The 21364-nt window shown below is 41.8% G+C and overlaps 1 protein-coding gene across 6 annotated transcripts in view; it reads left to right on the forward strand.

Annotated features, from left to right (window-relative positions):
- The window catches only part of LOC124179653 (serine-rich adhesin for platelets-like), a 31912-nt gene extending 10999 nt beyond the window's left edge, over positions 1-20913 (forward strand). The window contains exons 3-16 of one of the 6 annotated variants that reach the window (XM_046564268.1): positions 3042-5231; positions 5752-5811; positions 8957-10168; positions 10252-10401; positions 11084-12229; positions 13400-14707; positions 15358-15627; positions 15701-15781; positions 15881-16075; positions 16189-16677; positions 16799-16873; positions 18349-19335; positions 19422-19649; positions 19791-20913. In XM_046564268.1, the coding sequence (XP_046420224.1) occupies positions 3042-5231; positions 5752-5811; positions 8957-10168; positions 10252-10401; positions 11084-12229; positions 13400-14707; positions 15358-15627; positions 15701-15781; positions 15881-16075; positions 16189-16677; positions 16799-16873; positions 18349-19335; positions 19422-19649; positions 19791-19859 (8460 nt within the window). In that variant the 3' untranslated portion in view covers positions 19860-20913. Of the gene's footprint in view, positions 1-3041; positions 5232-5751; positions 5812-8956; positions 10169-10251; positions 10402-11083; positions 14708-15357; positions 15628-15700; positions 15782-15880; positions 16076-16188; positions 16678-16798; positions 16874-18348; positions 19336-19421; positions 19650-19790 lie in introns of all 6 variants that reach the window. The other 5 variants (XM_046564269.1, XM_046564265.1, XM_046564267.1 and 2 more) reach the window with 5 other exon arrangements.
- Positions 20914-21364: the final 451 nt, after the last annotated feature.

Consider the following 21364-nt stretch of genomic DNA (forward strand, 5'->3'; position numbering starts at 1 on the left):
CATTATTCATGTCCACGTTGCGATAGAAGAAATTCACGCTTTCACGAACAGTAATTCCTTTTATGGATGATTGCAACGCATTAACGTCAAGGAATATGACGCTCTATGACGCGAACACTTCGCCAGACTTGTTGCACCTGGTATAATAGGTCGAATTCTCTCAGACCCAGTGACACCAGCTAGTTTCGACAAAGGTTATACAGCTGAACGGCGCTTATCGAATTGACTTATTGTTAATCATATTACTTAGCATGGACAAGGTCCTAATAGATTTGCAGTATCATTCTCCCAGCTGAAGATCGCCTACCGATAAATGGGCCCCGATTTCTAACAATCTATGGATCGCCACGGCAGCTACGAGATCATTGAATAATCGAAGTCAGACTACCGTCTACAACTCCACTGTGATTCGTCTACGTGAAGATGGATTTGAGAATTTCTTCGTCTAGTCAAATTGGAATTTTCTGTGAATATCAGCCGCGGATGATGATAGAATGAAGTAATGGATTTAACCTGGATGAAAGCGGAAAAAATGTTTCACCCAGGTGTCTGACAATGACGGGAACCGATAACAGAATAATACAAGAGTGATTCAGTTCGCCACTATCATTGCGTTATCGTCATTATTAAAGCAAGTTGCGTTAGGTTGAAAAGATTGGAAAGTATTCCAACTGTGCCATGTTCTGAACGGAGTATATAGCTGTGGTAAATTGCCGATTGTACCACGGTGACACATATTTGGTCGAATAGGAATGAACTAATTCACTCCTATTACTCAAAACTAAACGCACATGTATTCACTTATTGTATTCCGTAAAGAAGATTAATGTATAACAATTTGTTCATCGCAACTGGTCTTATTATACGAGCAAATAGTGCTACTGCGCTGATCAGTCATCGTCAGCCGCCACCGCTTGAATTCGGTATGTGGTCATTAGTTTTACGCAAACTTCCAACAATTTCATAATCAATTTCGGTGCTGCCTGATTGACCCGGTTCACAATAAATTATGAAACGCCAAATCGCACAAATTTATTGCACACAAAAATACGCGTGGGGTGACCAACGGTTAATTATATCAAGTTCTTTTCTTGAATATGTATCATTTTCGAGGATACGCGATCGACGATTATTAATTTGGTGGAAAATAATCCGCTAACTATTGCAATGCTAATTACGATTTATTAGATTCAAAATATTCATAAAGATCAGAGTCGAGATTGTACGGGAACTTGATGTTTATTACAGATAGGCGTGGCCTACGCCTCAGTTAGCCCACCTTGTCGTATTGGGTTTTCATTTCGTAGATTTCTTTTTTTTTTTTTTATACGATCTACTTTGGACCGATCCGATTCGAGATTGCTTTAAAGTGGACCACTTTTGCTTCTGCCGCTGCACCTACGAACGAGAGACCATTACGCACGCCGATACGTAACAAGGCTTTCGTTTATAAAGGTAGTGCAAGTAGCGTTGTGAGGAAAAACTCTCTCGTCGACGGCAAAAGAAAACTCGAAAAAAATAGAGGCTGCTCGACATCGACAAAGATTTCATCGTAATTTTTTTTTTGGCTACTGACAGTCGTTTTAAGGGACCTTCGAGAGTCGTCGTTGCGCAGATTAATTCAGTCCGCTCTGGTGGCTAATGATCATTGTAAGTGTGTGTATAAATAGAATTTCTTCGTTTACAGTGAAGCGGGATCGTTCTGAATCTTATGCAGAATTAAACCTGGTTTTGCAGCTCGTTATCCAGCTCGAAGCTCGGGCTATTATACTCACGGTTATGTATGTTATGCGTATACATCACCACCAGGCTCCGTTGAATTATTTTAATCTCCGCTGTTTCGAGAACGAAATTTTTCCTCGGCAATACGTCAGTTTCAATTTCTCATTTTTTCGGTAGGTACAGAATTTTTGGAAGGTGCGTGTAGTACCGATTCGTTATCGGTAGTCAAAAATTTATAAAGGTACTCGACTGATTCGTGCCAAGATCAGACATTGCTTAATGCTTCAAAGTAATATTGGTTTTGGCGTCAACGGGATGATTTATTATCGTCATTTGTTACTCGAATATATATGAGCATCTCTGCTTCGATGCCCAATTCACTGTTGTATAAAAAAATCTCTGGGTATAAGAGAATTGCGTGCGCACGGAGCTGAACTGGCACCGGCGAATCCGGATTACCTTGTCGAAAGTGCCTGCCTTATATTCACATGAGAGATGCTGGATTGCGGTGAACTGGATCACCTCAGGTAAAATGTGGTGTGGCCATCCGCGTCGGTTATATAAAATATAATAATTTTGCTGCATCCTGCCCCGCACTGGCTGATGAGTTATATAACCGCCGGACGTGGGGAGCTACCCATCCATCTTTCGTAAGTTGACACGTCGAATCGAATCCTTCCTATCAGTAATCCAATTAGTCACGGTCACATTCAAATTCGCTCCCTGCGCTAATAAACATATGCTAACGGTGATTGAGTATGAATTCGATTGGGGATGGAGTCAGCAAGCGATTCGATTTCGAACTCTACGATTAACATGGGTTGCCCCACTTGAACAAGCATGGTGAGTGTGGATAAATTACAATCTCTGTTGCGAGAGCAATTCGTCACTGAAAATATGTTGTCTTCGTTTAATGTCTCTATCTCATTGCGTCTACTCATGCACGTATTTATGCATGGAAAAAGATGTATAGCTGACATAAAGCGGGCATGAGGCCCGCAATCCAGTGTGGAGATCGCGATCACCGCGCGCAGATAACAGTTTTAGAAAAGAAATACCTACCGAAAAAAATTGCGTAACCCACCACAGTGCGGCGTAACGGATATACGTATGCTATCTACAATAGCTGTAACATATGCATTATATGTGTGCATGTGAAGAGCGTATCTTATAGATTAAGCGAAAGCTTTCTCGCTCGTAAGGGTACAGTACGACATTAACATAGATTCAGGGTCATATTATTCAGAAATTTTTAATTGCCTGTCAACCAGTCCAAAACCTGTTGAGTTACTTTTTGTCATCTGACGCTTGTATTGCAGGTTGATCAACAAAGACCAACGACGACCAGTGGGAGAGGTAGCGCCAGGTTCAGCAAGGTAGCCGTCCCGGACGACACGAGCAACTCGAAGGCCGTCAGTCTTGATGCTTCGTCAACTCCCTCCTCAAGGCGGCCCTCAAGGCTGAAATCTGGCCCTGGATCGAGGAAGAACCTACCGCCGGAAGCCAGATTAGAGACGTCGGCTGCCAAGGGTACCACCATCGCGAGGCGACGCACAGGAACGATTCAACAGAGTGGATATAGCACTGAGAGCATTAGACCGGCAGAAAGCGCCATTCAGAATGTTGAAGTAAAGAATACAGCAAGACGAAACACTGCCAGCTCAAATGAAGAAGGAGAAACGACCACGAGAAAGAACACCGGGGATAGAAGATACCTACCGGACAAACGGTCCAGGGTGAAAACGAACAAATCATTTGACGACATTGAACTGGAAGTACCGAGGGAATCGGCTGGGCGAAGCCAAAGACCTGAGAGAAAGACTTCACGTTCTAGGATTGGGCTTCTGAGTGGCGATGGGATCCTGGCTAAAACTGGCCCTTCAGTTTTCTCCGGAACCGCCGAGTATTCTAGGTCGAGGACAGGTAGGAAGACACAGAATCAAGCTCTGTCGGAGGAAAAGACGTTGGATGATTTTGGAAGGTCGAAATCCAGTAGTGCAAATACCAAATTGAAGGATCCGCAGATCCGAACTAGGGGGAGATCTGTCATCAGGATGAGCCCAAGAAATTACGACACCACTGTGGCATCTGAAACGCTCGCCAACACAGAAAGCGTTCGAGTTGCCATCCCCCTGAACGTCGACAAAACGACGGTTCCGTCACTGAGCTCTGTGGACACCACAGTTTCTACCAGTAGTACCGAGCCTTCAACAACATCGTCACCGCATTCGAGAAGGGGTAGTGGCCGATCTCAACAAAGTTCCACTAGTGGAGGTATTTTTGAGACGACAACGCGCGCGTCGCGACTCATCACCAGAGGGGGACGCACCAAGTCGCCCGATTCGAACGGGGCATCAAATGACGGTTCGATCCGGGGTGTTGCTTTTCGGTCCAGGAGTCGATTGGAATCAAATTCTCAAGCTCCTCAGCACTTGATGGAGACAGGAGATAAACGACTCAAGTCGAGAGGAGGACGGGGCAGAGGCAGAAAGTTCGAACAACCCGAAAAAACTGATGATTTTTTTGTATCTCGAAAATTTAACACGGAACCTCTTACCTTCAGAATCGCAGATCCTGGAAAACAAACAAAAATTTTCGATGCCGTGTCTGAGAGTTCAAGCAACCAAATGAACAAAGATATCGAAGGGTCGAGTGCGCGTTTTGGCGAAGGAGCTTTATTCAGAAATGATCAGGTGCAAGACGATAAACCTAAGATCGAGATATTTACTCCAGTGGCGGAAATAGCGACACTCCAGCCGCTGGCTGTAGGAAAACCTGTTGAGCTTGAAACCACGGAACCGGTGGAAACAGAGACAGAATCTGCAGCTACAACTGCAGTGGCAGCGGTTTTCGAGAAACTTGAATCGACGACGAAACCATCTGAAGTAAGATCAGAGGTTAAAAATCCCCGAAGTAGAATCCGAAAGAGGCCCGAGACGAGGCTACTTCAGAGGGAAGAAGAACCTCGCGACAACCGCTCGTCGAGAAACAGAAAGCCGTTAACCACAGTGGAAACTGATATCGAAAACAATCCCCATACCGTTCCAAGAGGAAGAAGTAGAGCAGCTTCAGTAAAGAAAAACAATGCTCCCAGTCAGAGACGAAGAGTTACCAATGACGTCAAAAGGGAAAAATCGACGGTTGCACCGATCAGTAGCAGCGAGATCCCTCCAGTGAATGTTCAGGCGTATAATGAAGTGGTGGAAACAGTCGGAAAGACAGTTGACGGCATTGAAAACAGCTTGATAATATCAAGGATATTGTCGCCGACAATTATTCCAAAACGACGAGGCATGAAGAAACTGAACATTAAGCCGAAAGACGAAAAGGAGGAGCTGAGTACAGCTTCGAGTATAAAAACACATGAAACGTTGAACGAACCAGGAAGAAGACGGGGAGCGGGAAAGCCCAATCGAAAGTTGGAGGTCAGCGCTAGTGAAAAACTAGTCGTAGAATCGATAGAGGAGGACAATTATCCGCCAGAATTCAAAGCTCGGTTAGCCGAATTGGTGAGATGGCAATCTTATAGTATTCCGTAATAGCTTACGTAAAAATATATTTGAAGTTTCTTTCTTGCAAATACCCCCTTCACCCCCTTTTTATCTGTCGTAAAATTTTAGCTGCAAGGCAGTGTCATTACTTGGAAACCGGCAGTAGCCAAGTGATAGTGGCTAATAAGCGGAGTAATGATGTAAAGTTAAAAGGAGACATGGTTGCAAGAGCCTAATAATAGACATACCAATACCGTGACCAACACGTAGTCAATTACGATTCAATTCAAAGTAGCTTCAGAAGTACAATCTACCGCGTTCTACATTTCTGCAGCATAATAACCGGGAGGTCTTATTGTTAACCAGCAATTTGCCAAAGCTATTATTTATGTTGCAAATGTCATGAAATCGCAGCGATTTTTTTATGAGGAATCAAAGCGCGGATTTAGGTATAAGAATTTGATTATAATTCATCGCTTCGGTCTTATTCGCAACGTCTGGACAACTTCAAATTGCAATGTTACATTATTTTTTCCAGAAAAATTCAGAATCCAAGACACCCGCACCCCCGAAGTTCACACCCAGACTCAGAAATAAAGTGAGTTTTTTATCGAAAATTATACTTTCGCCTGATCTTGACCTACGTCCAATAAATTGAAGATGATTATTACCCATAAATCGATGGATTGCGTAATTAAGTATATATTAAAATATTTTGACCTCCGACGTTATAGAGTTTAAAGTAAATATTTTTCCTTGGATATGAAGGTCGGTGACAACAGTAAAACATTTATTTATGTTTCGGCCCGGATGGGGACCCTCCTCAGAACGATATATTTACAGAATATCTGTCACGAAAAGAATAATATCTAACACAAGTGAGTTAATTATAATTAATATGTACAGGGCTTATGAGATTAGCAAGGCAAATTGTGCTGATATAATTAAAAGGAATTACCTGGTAATAACATGGAATATTTCAAATTTGAAGAAAACACGAAGAAGTCAATATTTAAAAATAGGTAGAATGAAAACCAATGTGAAATTAATAATGTTATTTTTAATAACTGCGATACGAAACTCCCAAGCATTCATCTTGGTTAATAAAATTGAATAAAAACACAACAAACGAAATTTTTGAACAGAGCTCAATTTTGAACGTGTAGGTCGTCCAGTCTATAGCGGAAAGTGAACGAAATCAATCAGTTATTCGTTATAGAGTTTATTGGAACTTGCAAACTGATCACTCGGGAAAAGTGTTTTTATCAGATTGTCAGATAAATTTATATGAAATTATAACTCGAATTTAACCCGATAAGATTATATAACATTATACGCATATAATTTTATATTATTTTGTATAATTTTATATATTCTTATATAATGTCATATCATTTTGTTCAAATTTATGGAATCATATAAAATTATATCAAAATTACATTATTTCGAAGTATTGTATTATTCTATAAAATTTTATGACGTTGGATAAAATTGTTCACATTTATTTAAATTTACATAAAATCATACAAAATCATATTATATATAATATTCATATAATTTTATACAATTTCGTCAGGTCATTTTCGAGACATAATTTCATATGAATCTTTCTGATCGTATGAAATCATTTTTTTGCGGGTTAATCGTGCGAATCTAACAGTTCCGGGTCCAGAACATCTTCCGCATTTTTTGCTCAATTTTCTGGTTGTTAAACAAACAAATTCTTACTGCAGCTACATACAGTGGTAGGTAACGATTTATAAATGGATCAATCTGTTAGTTGTCTCCACAACAAAGTGCATTCAATTTAAAATGATTAGATTTCAGCATCTCGAAGGTACAAATGTATAAAATTGGCATCTATCGTATGCAATCCACTGGCAAAAATTCATGAAATTGCTGTCGCACCTACCCGTTTACCCGATATTATCAATTTAATAACAATCCCACATTCTCTGGCCAAACTCTCGTGCAATCCAATTTTCGAAAGTTCCTCGCCATGATTAAGAGATCTACTTTCATCACACTACCGAGTCGTCTGGCCTTTTATGCCACATAGGTATAATTGTGCGTCTGCGTATATCACCCTTGTCATCTGACGGCAGGATGGCCCGTGTTCCCGGGGAATCGGCATACTAGCATTACAATTAGTAGCCGGCATCTGCAATGCCGGCTCTTTGGCTGTTTTGTCTTAGAGCCTAGGTGAAACTAGGTGAAATTAGCACCGTGGAGCTTAACGATATATCCCTGAAACGTCGGTATCGCACGAAATTCTTGCCCAGCAAAATAGAAAATCCGATAGTCTATCCGATTCTTATAAGGATACGAACTTTTTTTTACTACTTCACATATTTTTAGTCTCAATGCCTAGTTACATGTCGTGATTATTTATAATTGCATGCACAATCACTTTACGGTTACTGAAGTAATGACTTAATTAAAATTAGTGCCAAAATGATTTGCAGTTTCTGAGGTGTTAGGCAATTATTGTATACGTCCAGCGTTAAGTTAACCAATCCTACATTTCTATGTGATTCATTTTCAGTTTACGAGCTGTGAGGTGCGCACGTGTGATTACTGTAATATGGTTTGATTTACTAGTTCAATGTTTTACTTCCTTAATTTCGCGTTTAAGCATGACTCTGATCATGGATGAATCACGATAAACAGAAAAGAGAAATTTAGCGAACACTGCTGGGAGAATATTTAATTATACATAGAGAATCTGTAATCAAGGGAATTGTCGGTCGTTCACTTTTCCGTAAAGGAAACGTGATCGTCGACGATCGCATGATAGTTCAGAGTGTTACGTGGTTGTCGACGAGTTGAGCGAATCTAAACAGGTATTTAACTCTGTGAAAAACCTAAATTCTCATTTGCCTGCAAACTAGTCAAGGCTTGCAAACCTGATTGCGTAAAGTCACCTCACTACCGCAATTATTTCAATTCCTGTTATGTACATGTACTTCAGACACATGTGTGGATCAATTCCGGCTTCGCGTTTGACTCGTTGTTATCTATTTGCGACGCAGATGAAGCAATAAAAGATTGAAATTCCAAAGTTTTCACTTAAGTACTCCTAGAGATTTCTACGAATGCTGTACGTTTTTCCCACCGTGAAGACAAAAATCAGGAGAATGCTACGAGTGTTTTTAAACAACAATACAGAATAAGTAAAACAAAAATAAATAAAGAAACAGAATAAAAACGTTGTATCGTACGTCGCACGGGCGTGTATTACTTTGCTTTTATTTTTCAACTCATCGGAGAAAGTGTGCGACAGCAGGAAGACGCGAGCTGAATCCACGTGGAGCAATAAATAACGTGGCACTTTTCAGGGGAATTTTTAATGTCTATGCCCATACACGTCACCGTAATCTGATTTACAGAGTGAGAGTGAATCGATTTGCTAATATATATACATATACATGTATATCATGTATTATTATAAGATGAATTTGCTTCGGTCAGGACGGGGTGCAGGATTTAGAAGGAAGCGTCGCTTTGATCCGATGATAAATATTAGCATGTAAATTCAAGTTGTGAAACGCGCATATAATAATCGTAACAAAATCTCAACCCGAGTATTAATAGTTATTACTCAGTGGAAATCCAATAGATGCAGAAACAGAGTGAATGCATAAGAACAGCCCTTTATCCAATAACCTTTCGTTTTGTCATGCATTTTCAAATGCCGATCATAATATCAAGTTTGTCAATTGAAATTGATATTGCGTTTACAGAGCTATAACTCGAGGAAACCATCGCCGATGTTGTTCTCAACGGCTGCACAACTCAAACTAGAAATGGCCAAGAAGCTGGTAAATCCAACCGCAAATTCTGGTCAAAATGTACTCGAAGTTGAACAGACCACCGTATCTTCTTTCACGACGTATCGGCCAACGCGAAAATCTGGGCTTGGAAAACGCCGAAAATCGGAAACAAGCATTGAATCAAAGACTGAGGAATCTGAAGAAAGCAGAACCAAGAAATTGTCTAATGGGAGCGTGAGTCTTGAAAGGATCAAAAAAGCTGATCACACGATGCCTATCAAAAATAATTTAAAGACTTCTACCACCGGTGATGGTTTTGAAAAAAAAAACGTAATTTTGGATGGTATCAGACGGATGACACAACGCCCAAGCTTTGCCAAACGCAGAAGTGTCCTAACTGATGAGAATGCTAGCAAAGTCAGTGATTTCACCGCAGCTCCATCGTCAATCGGTTCTGAAAGAAAAATCATATCAAAATACAATAGAGCAGGAAGAATCTCGCGAAACGAAAACAAGAATGGAGTTACCGTACTTCCTCCGGTTGAAAAGAATTTATCTACGTCAGAAATGCATCCAGCGGGCAAGAGACTGAATCAAATTTCAACCGTGCTTCCAAACGGCTCAGAGTCAGATCCGAACACAACCTTGAAGCCCTTTGCTCGATACACAAGGCGCAAGTCGGAATCCAAGACCTTCCAAAAGATCGAGTTGCTCCCAACAGCATCTAAAGCATCGGAACCCTCGCTTACTGTAAGGCGCGAGTTCCGCCCAAGGACTGCCACTTACCGCAGGCATTCGGAACCACCTTCACCCCCTGCGGAATCTGCCAGCATCGCAATAACACCCAAAACTCCCAAGTTCCATGCCACGTTCAAATCTGACTCCACCTTGCCAAAAACAAATGCGAATAAAACCTTCAACGTGCAGATTGCTTCAAATTCCAGCCGTAACAACGAATCTACATCCTTCTCGAACGCTGGGATTGTTGGTAGTAGTAACGGGGAGACCGGAGCCGACAACGGTTTCAGCAACGTCTTCAGCCCAACGCGAGCTTTGTTATTGATGAACAGAAATAAAACACTCCTCGAACAACTAAGGAGTACCGTGGCACCTCTTCTGTCAAGCCTGGGTATTAAGTCTCCTATTTTTGCTGGAGCTTACAGGAATACGACTAGCAGTGGGGTAAGCATGATTTCCCAACCTTTATACTCATTTCTATTTTCCGACCCAGGCAATAATTAATAACTTTATGACAACGGTCATAGAATTCGGCCATCCGGGTCACTCCCAGTGGGCAGCCTCCCAGGTTCAGCGCAAGATACAAGGGAGCTGAGTTGTTCGTGAGACGCCCGAATATCTATCAGCCGACAGTACCTTCAATTTTTAGTTCAACAACCCCTTTAACGCCACTCCAGGTAAGAGTTACAACGGAGAATTATTGAGGAAACCGATAATTGAACGTCTTTCGTGAGAGGTAGCCATATCAAATCGTGGTGCTTTTTCTCTGAGAATGGAACACATTTTGCACAAGGTCTAAAAACTTCTCGTTCGACCGATAAACTTGCGAATCGGTTTCGCATTTATCAGCGGCACAGTCGATATAATTTGCATCGTAAACGGGTGAATGAACAACTTGTCATTCACTAGCTGCCTTCTATCTCGACCGACCGACTTTGGACCGTGTTTACCGATGGCGTGTACCGCATGCTTCCTGCAACCAGTAAATGCGTAAATACTCTTACCGGTCGAGTTACAATACTGGTCTCATGGTGAAAGTAAAGCCGTATGTTAAGTAGCACAGAAATAATATTTATTGATTACTATTTGTAAACATCCAGTATTTCAGAAATAATTTTACTAGTTCTTTTGTAAATTGTTTTGTAATTTTCGCATGTATACATATTTTGTCACCGACATGCACGATTGTGGAGATAAGCAATACGTATAACGTTCATAACATCAGCACTGTATTTCTTCGATGTGTGTACATATTCTCTCTTAGAATCAAATGGTAATCACTGATAAAACTCACTTAGCACTATCACCGCGCACATTTTGCAACTGTATAGCACCCCGGGTCGCACCTTTTGATTTCAGGTATCTGCAATCCCATCGCCATTGGAAGTGTCGAATCCTGGAGAACCGAAAATCCTGACGTATTATCAAGCATTGGAAACAGCCAATATTAACAACGAACAACAACAAACTGACACAGAGCAACCCGCGAGGGTTAGCCAGGTAGACAACGATAGAAATAACGCAAACGATAACGTTACAGACCTTAACGACACGAACAATGCTAATATCGACATTAATAGAACACCAAATACTGATAGCCGATTAACTGAAACAGTAACAAGCCTTGGCATATCTGAAAATACTTTAGCAACAGAACCAGAAACTACCCTAGATCCGATAACGACCACCCAACCATTAAATACAACTACAATTACTAGTTTCGATACCTCTGAAACTACAACGAACACTGTACAGCCTGACCTCGTGGTTGACTCGAATCTCAAATCCACTCCGAATTCTCTTACAATAGCCGAGTCTGTCACAGAGTCTATTCGAGTAAGAACTAGTCCTACGGCGAGTGGGGCTACCTTGCAACCCTTTGATGTTCCTTCGACGACACCCTCCGACGACACAAACTCAAATTCAAACTCAACACCGGCGCCTGACACTACCGTCACTTCCGAGCTTGAGACAACTTTTTCACCTCAAAACTCTGGAGCCTTCGCGAACCTATTAGACACCACTCCACTCTCATCGGTGTTCACTTCAACTACTGGGAGAAACTTAGAAACTACCACTGTTTCGCTGACAACCGAGGCCCAATCGATCTCGTTCGACTCCCTGCAAGAAATGATGCAAATCAGTATCGACTTTTCTCAAATGTCGACCATATCTTCTGAAGTTCAGTCGACTCAAATTTCCGAAACAACTCCCATTTCTTTATTGCGATTACAAATGCAAGTGGACGATGTTGATCAGGGTCCTACAACTGTGTCCCCTATGTCAACACCAGTCTCTTTAAGTTCTAAATCTACACCGTCTTCCGAATCGTTTGAAATCAATACGACTAGCAAGACACCCCAAACAACGCCTTCCATATTGGCCCGACTTTCAGATTTCGAAACCCCAGACGTAACGACCGTAGCGTCATCGACCCAAGATTTGACCACCCCACCCAGCCAGGAAATAATGGCTCTGTTTGGAACCACTACAGTCGTGAGCCAGGTAATAAATGAAACAAATGATGACGCTGTCACACAAACCAACCAAACAATTAGTCAGGAGTTAGAGTTGGCAATGCTTACAACTACACAGTCAGTTAGTCAATCTGGCACTACAACCACAATAGGCACAACAACTACACAAAGTTTTCAAAGATTAGTAGAACAAGGAACAAAGGCCGCCGATGAAAACGCTTCAACTACTCCGTTGGGTGGATTAATTAGTAGTATCACGGTAAACGATCAAACTGGAACAGATTTAGACATCACGACCGTTACATCCACACAGTTAACCAGCCAATATGATTCTACAACAGCAACACCAGCATCAATAACAACAACAGAAAACAGTCAGAATATAGTTAGGCAGGAAACTGACAGTGCTGGCGAATTAAATTCGTCTAATGGTACAGCTGAGGCAGACGATATGCTTTTACGATTTTTGTCAGTGTCAACGACAATAATACCAAATGATTTTGTCACCACTCCAGAGTCGCTTGATGTTTCACTATCTACGACACTATCGACAGCTTCTGAACAAGCAGCAACCACAATGCAATTTTCTCTCTCTACGACACCAAATTCCGTTGAGAATAGTTTCGAATTGATCTCAAATGCGGTGGCGCCTGTGACCGTGGGGCCATCTTTGGTTAGGCTCTCTGAAAATTCTAATGCCGTGATGCCGGCAGTAACCACGGGAGTTACGTTCAATGAAGAGGTAACCACGAAAGGATCACAGCAGACAACGACGGAATTCAATTCTGCTAGTACAATTCAATTTTCAACAAGTTTCTTAGATAATAACTTAGGCTCAGAAATAGCTGCGCAGAAAAGCGAAACACAAACTATGCTGAATGATGTGTCATTAGAACGAACGACTCCATTCGAATCGCTACCTGTTACGACAATAACGATACAAAACGATACACTCGGTGAAACAACAATACAAGACCTTGCATTAACGACAGGTATACTTGTAAATACCGAAACAACCGTAGGCTTCGAAGTTGCCTCAGAAACTCCGGGAACCCAAGATAATGGCACAACACAGCTAACCACTAACCAATCTACGGCAAACGAAATCACCACCAACTCATTTTCAAACACAAGTACAACACCAGAATCCACCCCTAGCCTCGTAACCGATACGCCAACTCTGCTTGCCCGTTTACAGGATGTAACCGCAACTACAACTGCAACCGTAACCGCCCAAGGGACGGCTGGTGTCGACATGCAAGTAACCACTCGACCGAACGAATCAACCAATGATCTCGAAACCACCCCTTCTCCCTCCATCACCCAATCACCTACCACAACCACATCCCAGGCATCAGACAACGATTCGACGCCCGACCCAAACGTCTCCACCATAACTAGGACCACGAATTTACCCGATGCTAGCATACCGACGACCGTGTCTATCCAAACGAGTGTCGATTTCACTGTAACGACAGAAGAAATTTCTGCAACGACCACCACTCAATCTCCGATAATCGGCACAACTGCCATTGTTGACACCACCTTCCCATCGATAACAACGACTACGACTACTACTACGACTACATCTACGTCTATGGCGACAACGACAGATGCAGTGCCTCAAACGACCTTTGGCATTGACGAAAACTTGATTTCGTCAGATTCAGAAACCACAGCTTCAGCTGTAAACGAAGCTACTACAGAAACTGTTGCTGCAGACGCGATACAAAAACTCAACGAGGTCGATGATTCAACGACAATATTCAGTGAGCAGATGATCACGACCACGTCGAGGGTGGAGACTGCAACTAATTTTCCAGCTCCTACGACTTCTTCTCAACCCGTACTACCGACCGTTGCTGATACGATTGAGTCTTCGACAATTCCACAAGTCTCATCGACAAATAAAGCGATCGGTGTTAAATCCCCAATAGTTCAGAACACTCCTGACCCCAGAGGGAGTTTGGTCGTAACATCCCCCGCTTCGTTAATCATGGGGCGTTTCGGCGGAAATAGATTGACACCGGCCCCTCGGTTCAGTCCCAGTTCTTCTACTCGGGCCCCGCTGCGAGATTATTACGTCTACGGAATCTATCCGAACAAAACGATCGTTCGGAAGCGACCCGAGGACAACGTGATCGACGGAAGGAACGTCAACAGTCCATACGTAATATTTGGGATTTATCCGAATGGAAAATTGGTACGAAAATTTCCGAATGGTACCGTTATACCGGACCCTCCAAGGAACCCTGTCGAGGTCGTCTTCTCACTAAGCACTACTACCACAACTAACCGGCCCAGCCCTGTTTTCTATAACCAGGCTAACCAAGGCTATCATAACCAGATATCTGCAATCTATAATAACCGACCTGTAGCGAGTATCTTCAACCAGAATGCGAATCACTTTCCTGGCGTCAATCTTGGACTTACTGGTAACACGATTGCCGGAAACACTGGAGGAGTTTCCGGTTTATCGAGTGCTGCTAGCGCCACAAAGAAAATGGTACTCGCTTCTTTTTGTAATATGATTTGATGAATTGCTGATAGGCAAAACCTTGCGGTTTCATCGACACTCGTTTCACTCGTCGAACAATGATTTCGGAAAATCAAATTCAGCAATCCTACTATTTCTATTGGTCCTTCTGACTTAGTTATTTGTCAATTTCATATTACCTGTAGTATTTCATTTCAACGCGTGAGCCTTGTAGATAAAAAAACTAATGACATTGTGTTAACTCTATTAATTTTGAAATAATATTATATTATCTTGTGTTCGTGTTCTTTTTCTGTAAACGTATTTAATTTATCAATATTTAATCCTCGGTGTACTAAATCATTGTATTATCAGAAATACGAAGAACCGTCAATGAAAATATTTTCAGGTAAAAAACAGTAAACACAAATATGCACATATCTACCTATACCTAGTTGTGAAAGTATTGCAGTAGCAATATTCACATTATCTACTTCTCTCTCTCACTCTGCACTTTTCAAGCATCAGCGCACATAATGCAACCAATAGGCTTACAATTGGGTTTTTTCGTTGTGTTGTACTGAGCATATCTATTTTTAATATCGTTACGTAAGAGTGTAGAGTAAAATTCTACGGACATTGATTTCACCGTGATTTAATGGTTAATTATAAATTTTCAGAGTGACATTTTGTTAGAAACTCAAATGGGAACCAACTCAAACACCGCATCGGAAATTTCGGATTTACTAACTCTATCCCCGAACGCCAATACCATTGGATCATCCTCGGCGATCCCTGGGGCCGCAACAATCGTCACACCTCGAAACATGGATACAAATTTGAATTCGAATGTGCAAAACGGTCGACGAACTTGGCAAAATACCGACTTTGATGAGGCTAGTCGAACCAGGGTAGTCAATGATCAAAGAAGCTCCGTGTACATCGGACAGGTAAAATGAACATGAGGAGAAAATATTCTCTTCCTTACATCAGCATCAACGCAATTTATTTAAATTCCTACAGGACAAGTTTGTAAATTACTGGAGCGACAGCACGTTAAACACTAGCCCACGAGTTCAGAACATCAGGATAAATTCGGTCGCCGTAAGTAATGAGGGATTGATTAATTAACATTGATATTATTTTGATACTACAATATTAATATTCTCAGAGCTCTCTGTTTGAAGAATTAATTTTTCTCAGGGCTCCTCGAATCTTGGTCCCGCGTCCACAGTTGGCTCGTCACTACCGTCGTTCGATATATTACCGAGTAGTCAATCCGAAAACCCAGTGACGGCTGGTCCGGGCTTTCCTTGGCTAGATCCACTGGATCAAATACTCGGCGTAACAACCAATTCCCCCGTTATCACCGCTTCTGTAGCATCGAATACGCTTCTGGTAGGTAATTCATTGTCAGGTTAAGAATAACAACTGTTTTGGCGTTACATTGTTTGTTTTTTATTAACATTACACTTCTGGAAGATAAAATTGTACCCCAATTTTTTTTCTAGGATAATGCGAACAGCGCAACTATACTGCCGAGGCCTATCAACCCCTTCGTTGAAGTTTTCACCCCTGGATCGAGCTCCATTGATACCACCGTAACTCGTTCTTCTGCATCATTGACGGATGCTGCTGTGGTAGCTACAATAACTACTGCAACTACCTCGGAACCAACGAGAACAACGACGACGGCGACGACGACGACTACTCTACCATCAACTACCTCAAGTATACCCATATCTACTTTGGTACCGAGGACGACGACGACGACAACGACTACAACGACAACGACAACACCGGTACCAACAACTACAAGTACGACTTCAACTACTCTGGCACTAACGATTCCAACAACTACTGCCAACCCAACTGCCCCATCAACGCCAGAAATAGCGACATCTTTGAATTCAGAAGGGCCTTCGCAACAAAAACTGAACATCCCGAAGCAAACCGCATTTGGTAATACTTTCGACGACTTGGCTTTCCTTAACACTCTGGTGAGTTTTTCCCGCTACTGCCCAAGTATACATTCATCCAAATTCCTGCTGACGCATTAGATTCATTCATTTATGACGCAACGCATTGTTTAGTTGTTTTCATTTATGTCTAATATTTTAGATACAGCCAACAAATGGCGATGACACGTCTACATCAAAGACTTTGACGCAGGCTGAGCAGTTTCTAGCAAACAAGGTGAGCTTATCTCTCTATCTAATAAAAAAGTTCTGAACAAATGAACAGGTAAAAAAGATTATAATAACAATAGTGTACGCATGAAGTTGGCGGTGGGGTGAAATGCCGAAAACAAAACAAAAAGCATCTAGCAAACATATATGCTACCAAACAAAACTTCCTTTGACAGCTGTCATCGGCTCTTTATGACAGTCTTTGACATATATTTTTATAGGTATCTGTTTCTGACACGCAAAAAATAAACATGTAAACGAGAATTATCAAGATGATTCCCGACGGGAATTGTCTTTTTCGCGCGCTGGCGTATTGTGTATACGGCACTCAAGATCGACACGCAGAGGTGAGACTGAGTATCGTTTCAAATGTATCATACTGGCAAACATGTCAGCAGAAGTAATGAAACAGAACTTGAGGAGAGTTATATCAGAGAAGAAATAGGTTTTTTCGGATCCTGTAAATCCTTGATCCGGTTAACCGCTAAGTAAGGGCCTTCCCAATTTCTTTGTAGTTTCGGACATTGTCCTTTCTGTCTTCGAAGTTGAAAGAGTCAGACAGAATCTCCGGGATTAAATTTCATATACCTGGCTCAAATATCATAACGAGTTTTTAATTTGTCTGAAGCCATAGAAATTCTACTTATAGCAAAGCTATGAATTTCTTCTATTATGGGGAAAATAATAACTATAGCAAAATAAGTCGCCAAATGCAATTGGGGATGCATGGCATCGGGGGTTTTGTACATGTGAGCGGATTCGTTTACGAAAACAATCTGAGCAGACCTGCATAGGGAGCCAATCGCAATGTCGGGTTGATCGGAAACAACCGATCAACAGTTGCGGACCTGTCATCAAATCAGTACAAATAAATTCATCTGTCTAACAGACACTGTATAAGGAAATAGTGAGGCGCGTAGCGCCGAGGTGGGGTTGGCGCGCGAAGCGCGCAGGGGCGAAGCCCCTAGTATAATTAATAATCGACCAGACCTTAAAGACATTTGCAAACATAAGTATAACTCGTGGATGGATTGTGTCTTAGCATGACTGTTGGTAATTATTACGTAGTGGCGACTGATTAATTATTTGAGATAAGATCATACAGTTACGTAACGATTCAATACCACGTATAGGACATTCCTGATACTAGTTGGTAACAATTGCGAATTATCGAAAATCTTGACTACCCTGAAAGAATTTAAATTGCAGATGAACATGCAAGAAAGTTCATATGGCACTTATTCTCAGAAATCCTAATAAACTTGAATTAGTAGTACTTTTATTTCGTTCAGAACAACCCGTCGCGATTGTTCCCATCACAAATCCGGGACAGAAAATTGGCTTTCATCAATAAACGCGACAGGGAACTGAACCGCTTATTATTTCTCGATTAGGATTATTTAAATAATACTAAATGCCATCTATTTACTGGTCCACAATTCTTGTTCACTTTGAAAGTTCTAATTTCATTTTCCACTTCAGATACTTTCCCTGGCTTTGGGCAACATGGGTCCAACACGTTCCCCGAAAGCGATTCAAGCCTCAAACGCATCACCGAATTCATTCGACCTGTCCACCAGGTCGAATTCTCGATCGAGGCCCATAATAATTGACCTGCTCCCCTCGTCGACGACCCAGAAGCCAACGACGATAAAACCCACTACTCAGTTCACGTGGAAACCGATTCCCATTGTCAGAACTACCTCGGCTCCCATCGTCCAAACCACCAGAAAGGAAGTACCAGTCTCTGTTATCACCCCGAAACCTGATAAAATTAAACAGAACGCCGCCTCATTTTCAAAAGCAGCGTCACCCGTCCCCACCGCACCCAAATCCAGTCCTAGAACCACCACCACACCGGCCAATCAAGGTTTCGGCTCGGGTCTGTTGACCGCCCTTTTCGGAAGCAATCCTTTCTCCCCTCCTCCTATAGCCGTACCAACGGTAGTGAAAAGACCATTCTCAACTACTTCGAAATACGTGCAAGCTTCGGAACCATCACCAACGACGCGGATGCTGAATCAAACCACGAGTTCGCTAAAGGGGTCAAAATCGTCGGTAGGAACCGGAGACCCAATGCATTCTGAAAGCTCAAATGTTCCTGTTTCAATGCAGCAGCCAGTGAAAAACGAGATTACAGTTTTACTGAACAACCCGAACCCACGAGTTCCAACGTTGTCGACATCAACCTTCTCCCCGGAAGACGATGCCAAGTTTTTGGCAGCATTATTGAACTCGGCGCAAAAGGGCGGCTCTCCATCCAGTAAACCCGTTCCGGGTATCTCGCGCGACGACGAAGCCTTTTTAAGGGCGATTCTGAGCGGCCAGGCGAGCGTACAGCCAGCGTCTTCGATTGCCACTAGTACCAGCGGCGGAAACGACGCGGCTCTTCTTGCTGCACTCCTTAAATCTCAAAACATCGATCCCTTGACACCCGCTAAGGGTATCCGGATGCAGCTAGGAGGCACTGTGAGTAAATTGTTATTGTCCCTCAAGTTTTTGATTTGCGATTCGTGTAGACGAGCATTGGGAATAAGTCGTACAATTTTTGTTAGACATCACGAAAACCTCCGACCACGACGACGACTTGGTCACCCAGCTCGACCTACCCGCCGTCGATATTTGAGTCTTTTGGTAGTTTCGGGAGCCAGCAGAGGCCGAAAGATTCCACAGAAGTGACGCTGACCGGCGGTTCAGGTGACGGCAGTGTCAGAAGCCAGGTCGTTAATGCAGCGATCGGAGCCACCAGGGCGTTCAGTCGATTTCTCGGAGCGGCAATAACGGTCAGCCTGGAATTCTTTTTCTGCCAACTATACATAGTCATTATTGTTGTTAATTAGATCAAGCTTTTCATACAGCTCTATTGATGTCACCGAACGGCGTAGCACTACGTTACGATATTTACTGTAAAATGTTCTTTTCAGGGCGCAGCGCAGCAGCTTCAATCCTTTGTAAGAAACGGTACTAGATACGTGTCTGAGGCAGTTGGATAATGTCGTGGGGACCAAAAGAGGTACTTCAGTTAGAGTATTTATTATGAATCCGGTTTGGATTATGATCGGCGAACATGTATAACTCTACAGGCATCTTGTGTTATTCTTTCGCAACCAGCACCCATCGCCAAAACCGTCGGTCTCAGAAATTACACAGTACTAAGATGAAAATGGTTTTGGAAAAAGTGAAGATGAACAAAACTAATACAAAATTATGGTTAATAATGGTTAGTAAAATCTCTGGTTACAAGCAGGTGCGCATGGTTTCAAAAGCACGATGTATATAGGTAGAAAAATGATAATCAGAAGCACCATGACGTCATTATGATTTTCCATAACTGTAAATTTGGCAAGCCTTAATGTAAGCGGAACTGCAGGTTGTTGATAAGGACAGCATCGAGTGAACAAAAACTGAGCCTATGAGTTATATACTCCACGATTTAGCCATCAAATCGGATGTCTTAATCTCCGATTGAGGCCGATCGATGGGCAAAAAATGATTGTATAATTATGATAGAAACTGACAAATGAAACGATATACTCAGTGCTCTCGAGTCTCAAACTCAACAGTTAAAATACTCAAATACACATATGTATATAATGAATTTATTATAGGGACAGGTAACGCTTTAGTTTCTTTCACTCTCCCCTCTATACTTTTTTATTTTTAAATTTATACGCAATTTGTGACATGTTGCAAAATTAAGCACGTGGAAATATCGTCTCAAGCCTTGCAAACGTTTCTAGGGTATATATTTTATTAACGCTAACGATATATTCCTGAGACATTTGCAATGTTATTTATAAGCATGATATGTAATTATGTTAATACCCACACTGTAAAGGTATGTGTATCTATTTCTGTATCAACAGGAGTATCTTTCTACAGGATGCTCAAAGTTTAACATACTGATTATTTCAATATACGGTAGATGTTTTTAGCACGCTTGTACAGGTAAAGGAGCTGGCTGCATATGGATATCAAATGATATAACAATCTTATCGATAATGATGGGAAGTACCCAATAATAAAAATATATTACATTTACGTGAAGTGGAAGGTTTATTACAGAAAAAATTCTTACATCGTAGTATATGCATTGTATAAAATATGTATATGTGCATAGTTATACCAATCTGTCTAGGTATATTCTATACCTATAGGTATTATATATTGTATATATATTCTATTGTACACAAATCTGCAGGTATATGACTTCATCCTATTCTAAATAGGCACGCGCCCTGTGTTTTGTAAAATAAAGTTGAGACGGGTATTGATTATTATTTTACCACAGCCAATAATTCGGTTTATTTTTGGTTGGCTGGCGTGACGGAAAAACATCTCAATAATGCCGAGCACAAATACAGAATATCATATATACTGGTCCGGAGACACTCCGCCTTTCCCGCGATTCCAACTGTGGGACGATTCGACTTTTCTTTGACGTATAACGCGCAGTCTCGTTGCCTGGGAATGACAGAGACATATCCAGATCCGAGAT

Source organism: Neodiprion fabricii, chromosome 4, assembly GCF_021155785.1.
Source record: "Neodiprion fabricii isolate iyNeoFabr1 chromosome 4, iyNeoFabr1.1, whole genome shotgun sequence".
Taxonomy (NCBI): domain Eukaryota; kingdom Metazoa; phylum Arthropoda; class Insecta; order Hymenoptera; family Diprionidae; genus Neodiprion; species Neodiprion fabricii.